At 37.4% G+C, this 7,032-nt stretch overlaps 1 protein-coding gene across 2 annotated transcripts in view; it reads right to left on the bottom strand.

Moving 5' to 3' along the window:
* Positions 1-4,537: 4,537 nt before the first annotated feature.
* Positions 4,538-7,032, bottom strand: part of LOC106961212 (calcium-binding protein 8-like) — a 41,837-nt gene continuing 39,342 nt past the window's right edge. For both annotated transcript variants that reach the window (XM_015054780.1, XM_015054781.1), the window contains exon 6: positions 4,538-4,947. In XM_015054780.1, coding sequence (XP_014910266.1) covers positions 4,820-4,947 — 128 coding nt within the window. In that variant the 3' untranslated portion in view covers positions 4,538-4,819. The remainder of the gene's footprint in view (positions 4,948-7,032) is intronic.

Here is a 7,032-nt window from a genome sequence, read left to right as displayed (position 1 = left end):
TAATTACATTTAAACCAACAGGAAAGAGGAACTGGTCCCTTTTCTTTAACAACATGACAACAACATGCTCACTGATTTACAGTATTATACAGTTTAGCTGTGATACTTGACCTTGTTTTGAAAGAAAAAGTCCTCTCGCTGATTTCTTTTCTTTACATTTTCACAAAGTCGTCCTGTAAACCCACATGGATGCACTCCAGCTTGACTGGAACTTCTGCCTCAGGTTTAATCCACATGGGCAACAGTCCAACCCCCCCAGCAGAATATTGTAAGAGATTTGTCCAAAGGGAACCGTTAGTCTCCGGTCCGATGTTTGTCCCACAGGGAGCACCATGCAGTTAGGGAATCCACACAGAGTAGAAACCAGATATTTATATACCCTGTATAAAAAGATACAGTTTGTTCATTGTGCAGTGAAACAAAACACTCCCTATAGCGCCAGGGTTTCTCCCAGTGTATTATAAGCCTGGCGGGCCACCAGGCTTTATTTGTGCCTTCACCAGACTTAGCATTACTTATTTATTTAAGCTTTTTTTAATGTTTGCATTTTTAAGACTTTATAGTTGGTGTTCAGATATTAATCTTCCAATAACATAATTATCAAGTGATGTTTTCAAATTTCCTGTCAACTTTAAACAAAAACACGACAAATGGCTGCCGACGCCCCAACCACCAGGCTTAGCAAGTTTTCTGGGGGCAAACTTGAACGCTGAATTTTAACACTACTGGAAGTCATCTCATCATATTATGTCATATCATATGCCTTTATAAGCCTTTGATTATTTCACAGCTTCTCAGTTAATAAATGAACCTGTGGATAAATTGAGACCAAAAACACATTTCCTTCTTGTTTGACATCATGGAAAATCTAAAGAAATCAGGAAAAATGCACTGTAAAAACTCCTCTAAAATTCTAGCAGCTGTGGTTCCCAGAATTTTGTCGTATTTACACGAGTTTAAATCCATATAAATATGAGTTGTATCATATTTATGTGTTTTGCCATATAAAAATAGATGTTACAGTATAAATACGGCCTTTACCGTATTTATAAAAAATTCTTTCAACCACAGCTGTAGTATATTAGACTCTCTTTTTTTTTTTCAGTGCACTTTTTCTGATTTCTTTAGACTTTCCATAATATCAAAAAAGGAGACAATGTGTTTTTGGAAGCAACCTGTATTGATAAATATAAATACAATAAAATTGATATTTATACGGTAAAACTCTGGCCACCACAGCTGCCATTATTTTACTGTAAATTAGGAATGCTTTGGTTTTTTTTACAGTGTGCAATAGCCAGATGTCTGAAAATACAGGGTTCATCTTTTTTAAAACAATAATTTCCAAGTATGAACAGAATAGGAACATCCATCTGTGTTTTGTTCAGGAAAGAGATGTTTTCTGTGCGCCAGAGGTTTGGTGTAAAATGTGCTTATCAACCACAGATCAAAAACAAAAAAGTGAAAATCCTGGCTGAAGTCAGGAAATGAGTCCTGGACTGACATGGGCAGGAAAGCCACTTAGAGAGGAAGAAGACATTTACTCTAAAAGCAGCATAAAATGTCAGATTACAGTTTGTAAACACAAGAACCAAGACCTTAAATTTTATAAAAAATTCCTGTCTTCTAATGAATCTAAACTGAAATGTCTGACCACAATGATCAACATCATACTTATTTAAAATATTTTTTGTCAGATTTTGATCAAAGTGGTAACGTGTCTTTTTGTATAGTGTATTTAAATATCTGGTTTCAAATGCACATGAATATAATGAAGTCAAAGTCAGGAGCAATGATCTACACAGGGCTGGACAGGTTAGCTGAAGTGACATTTATGATACAAGATACTTTATATTCACATAATTATCTTATAAAAACTAATTTATTGATTAGACATGGGCTGGTTAGCAGTACCAGGGTACCATAATTTAAAAAAAATGTGGTTTAATTCTGTTCCTCCAGATTAAAGTTATGTTAATGGGCTGCCAGAGAAAGTTCCATGTTGAGCAGAATCTTCTCTGGCTGTCTGGTGCTGCACACTGCCGTCAGCTGGCTGAAATGAAGCTACCACATTTCCCAGAGTGATGACGTTAAAGCTAAAAGTAGTGCCATCCTTCAATCTCATTTAGGCTACTGTATAGGAAAAACAGTGACTTTTCTGTTAAATAAAAACAACTACACTCTAAAATATATTAAGATAATCTTAATTCAAACTTTTGTGTTAATACCCTGCTACTGTAAAAATGGAGGCCAGCCCATGGCTATTAACCATGTTTTTGTTACTACGTCCCACATATTCTTTATATCTGTTTGTAAATATATAACTTATAATCTGGAGCAGACATTTCAGAATTATTTGGTCATGTTCATCCTGAAATTACATTTTTGTGTGTGTGAAGTGATCTTGTGTGTTTTTAAAGTGTCTCAAGGTTCATTTTCTTGTAAGATGGCAGTTTTTTTTTGGTTTTTTTTTAAAGAGCTAAACCAAAAAAATGTGTCTGAAAAATATTACAGTTTTCCATTTAGTCCTGAGCAAAACAAAAAAAGAATAATGGGTTGAATTCATACATTTTTTACAGACATCCAACAACACATCTGAAGGCTCAGATTAAGCTTTAGTTCCCATTTTGACCACTAGAGGGAAACCTTTTCCAAGAACCTAACTACACGTCACACGTCTCCTGTTTATCCAGACTCACCTTCCACTTTATTAGGTACACCTGGTTAGTTTTGATTCAGACTTTAGAACAGCCTGGATTCTCCGTAGCATAGATTCAGAAACGGTCCTCTGGTCCGTCTTCACATGCTTGATTTAGATTTGTTGGCTGCAAATCCATGATATGAAGGTGCTCTGTTGAATTGACACCTGGAGGACTGCAATGAACTAATTCTCAATTTGAGAAGATTTTTAGCTTCCTCACGTGGACCATGATCCTGCGGGAAGTATCCTTCAGGAAATGGGTCCACTGAGCCCGTAAAGGAAGAGACATTATCAGATTAGTACCAAGAGGCCGAAATTTAAAGTATTCCTCTACATCATTACATCACCAGCAACCTGTGCTGTGCTTTCATGTTTTATACACCAAATTCTGTTTCCAAAAGCTGAATATTGCAGCTGAAGACATGTTTTACTGGCCCACCTTGGTTTTAACAAATGGTTATTTGAGCTACACTTGTCTTATATCATCTCAAACCAGCCTGGTCATCCTCCTCTGATGTCAACAGATTTTTCTCCACAGAGCTGCTCCTCAGGGGATATTTTCTCTTATTTGGGCCATTCATTCTCTGTGGACCTGAGAGATGGTCTGCATGAAACTGTAGATCCGCAACAATCCTGCCAGGTTCAAAGTCACCAAATTGCAGTGACTTGCTGCCATGTTATTGTTGTTTGTGTTTACAGAGGAGTCTAATAAAGTGGCCAGTGGGAAAATATTAAAGCTTAGTAGTTTTTCTTATTTTGTACAATGTAAAAACACAAAATCTTAGCAGGTAGTTTTGGTATAGTTTCTAGTGCAGATTTTAGTTCACTTGAACTGAGACAGAACTAACAAGTAACTTTTCAGTAAGAAATAAGAGCTTGTTTTAAGTGAATCATTCCTTAATATTGATGAAATAGTTCTAGCTCCATTGGAAGATTATGTCATTTATAACAAGACATTTCCCCCATGTTATATTGAGAAATTATTGACTCCAAAAAGCTCCGATATGTTGCTGAAAAGTTACTTATGAGTTAGCTTTGTCTTATTTTAAGTGTACTTAGACAATTCCACTAGAACTAAACCAAAATTACTTGGTAATATTTTGTGTTTTTGCAGTGTACTTTCTGCTGCTGAGAGGAGTAAAAGATTACATAAGCTAGATAGCAGAAATCTATGGGGAAATCTTTAGCTAATGGCTATATATATATATATATATATATATATATATATATATATATATATATATATATATATATATATATATATATATATATACTGGCATGCTGTCAGGGGGTTTCTACAGATGAGCCGTATAACAATGAAATGCAGATATGAGGCCTTTTCCCCACAAACGCATACCTGATAACTGAATCCAGTTTGGTCTATTTTTACAACGCTCATGAGGTTTTTGCAAATTATCTATATACATTGTCTTTTCCACGCCACAAAAACATTGGACTAAAACGTGATGGGAATCCAGTGGTCCCTTTCTGAGAGTCGAGTTGTGCTTCCTCTAGATACACATAAAGATTTGACACAGTAGCACAAACAGCAGACTGAGCTGAGGATGCAAATGCTTCACGCTAAACGTGACGTTGATGCACGGCTACATGAGATGTGAGGAAACTGGTATGAATTTCAATGCTGTGGCCAGGATAGAGTGCTCACATTCACTCACTTCACATTCCCTGCACATTTTCAAGAGTAAATATGCAGCTTTTTGATGTATTCACTATTTTGAAAACCAAGAATGGCTCAAAGCACCTGATAAGCATTTCTGGTAATTGTAAAATTAAGTTTAAAGGGTCGTTTTCACCTTGAAAACAGCAAAGTAATTAGTTTAGTGTCACAATTTATAGAAAAACCATAACTGTTTTGCATTTAAAATTCAAGTGACTTCACCTGGTGACATCTTCATTGCAAAACAAGCAAACCTCTCCATGTTTAATCCACACTGTCTGTTTTCTAAGAATAATTCACACAAAAACAAAGAAAACCAAGGTCAACTGATTGTTTTGAGAAGTGCTTGGGTTGTGGCTGGTCCAGCTTTGGCTGCAAAGAGAAAATGTGAGGTCATGGCTGTTTCTGTCCCACTCCCCATGCTCACAGTGCAACTGGTTTCACTCCATGCCGTTCCGCAGCATCTGATTGGCTGCGATAAGCATGACACTGATGATGAAAGCCATGGCAAAGGCGCAGATCAGGCTCTTCCTGACACAGGTCTGCCGATTCTTCTTCTTAGGATGAACTGGAAGGAATGAAAAGAATAAGAAAGAAAAACATGAGCATGTCATTGTTTTGTAATTCCTGGTGATTCATAATTAGACTATTATATAAACCCGTCAAACCCCAAATCCTATCAGCTAATCAGATTTTAACATGAAATCAGATAAAATATCCACAGGAGAATAACAGAAATCTATTAAAGTTTCATATTTGCAACATACAAACGCATGAACAAAAATAAATGTTAAAAGGTTGAAGGACTGGGGAGCACACACTCAAGAAATCCCTGTTTGAGGAACAGCTATATGCAGTAATGTGAACATACAACATGGAAAAATAAGTTAAATTTATTTTCATGATGCCCAACAGGAAAATCCACTGCATTAAGAATAAAAACATTTACATTCGTTGGACTTTCTACCTTCTAAAATCAAAACGGATGGGAAAAACAAACGAATACAACTTCTGTAGCTGTCAATTTGTGTTGTGAAGTCCGAGTGTGATTCTACTGTTTCACGGCCAGTTATTAAAACTGTTAAATCTCTGCCCAATGCTCCCCAAAAAAGAGAAGAAGAAGCTGAATTAAAAATAATTTTGTTGTCATCTCACCCTAAACCAGTCTTTTTCAAACTATGGTCGCAATCCTTTGGTAAGCTTACTGTAGCTTAGAGCTGACGTCACAGCAAATAAACGGTTGTTTACATGCATTACCTCGCGGGCCACCAGGGGCGTGACGTCCTGCATGTAAATAACCGTTTATTTGCCGTTACGTTAGCTCTAAGCGCGATGCTACAGTTAGCTTACCAAAGGATTAAGTTTAAAATTAACAATAGATAAATGCCTTAAGTTTAAGTGGCAAGTGAGAGTTTATTAAATGGGATAAGTGGTCTTTGGCCTGAAAAGGTTTGAAAAACTGTCCAAAACGTATCTGACCACAGGGATTATTGTAGCGCCTCATATGACTTTATTGCATTCTCTATATTAATGACTCAATTCCCCTTAGGACTAGAGAATCTGATGATAACGTTTATGCACTTGTATTTAAAGTTATAAAGGATTCGTTCATCTAATTTGGGCACAGTTGTGCAACCATTGAGTTCATAACACCAGCCATAAAATCTTAAATACAGACTTCTGAGAATGTCAACTATAATCATGCTAAAAGATTTTAGAGTTGCCGAAGTAATAAATTAATTCCTATGTGTCTTCTGTTGAACCAAGATTAAAATTTTAGGTTTTAGGATTTCTCCTTTGCTCCCCAGGGATCCACCGATTCTTTGACTGAAACAAATATAGATGACACAGCCGCTAAGATTTCCTGCTGCCTTGTTTTGCTTCTCATGTCTGTGACCCAGATTATGAGAGCATCATCTCTGATGTAAAAAGAATGGTACATAACAGGCACAGACTGGTTACAAACTTGTACAGCAGCAGCAAAAACAAAGAAAGGCAGACGGAGGTGGAAGTTTTGCTTCGCTGCTGTTTGGGCTGAGAGAGCTTTTGTTCTCCAAAGACAGAGCCTCCCAGAGATTAAAAATGAGAGCGATAGGAAGAGGCAGATGTGTTCTCCAACAGGCCGAAGTAAAAAGCCAAAAGTTTCCTCTCTGTCAGGTCCCATGTCTCAGCCTGTTAGAATCACACACTGCATCAATAAATCAGCGTCAAAGCTCCGACTGCTGGATCTAAGGGAAACTGTCAAAGGTACAGAGGTCCCACTGGTCGGAGGGGAAAGAAGCCGGCATGAAAGAGGGAAGAGGAGGATTTGAGATCAGGGTTAATGTGGGGGAAAAGACGGCTGATTTTCTATTTCCTCTTTTCAAAACTCCTAATTTTCCTCTTCCAATAACTCCATGGTACAGCCAGTCCCGTCCTTATCACCTCCTCAACCAACACTTCTGCATTAATTTCTAATCCCTTCTCTTTTTTGAGGAATACGTCAGTCTGCACACCAAGACCAGGAGGATCCAGTCAGTTCTGAAAAGTGAGAGAATTTTATTTTAATTCTCCACTTGATGCATCTAAAACACATGTCAAACTCAAGGCCCGCGGGTCACATGTGGCCCGCCATGTCATTTTATGTGGCCCGCCCCAGCATTTTATAGGCCGA

This window comes from Poecilia latipinna, unplaced genomic scaffold (genome assembly GCF_001443285.1).
Source record: "Poecilia latipinna isolate Pla-1442-1.1 unplaced genomic scaffold, P_latipinna-1.0 Scaffold1277, whole genome shotgun sequence".
Taxonomy (NCBI): domain Eukaryota; kingdom Metazoa; phylum Chordata; class Actinopteri; order Cyprinodontiformes; family Poeciliidae; genus Poecilia; species Poecilia latipinna.
This window is presented reverse-complemented; position numbering and strand designations above follow the sequence as displayed.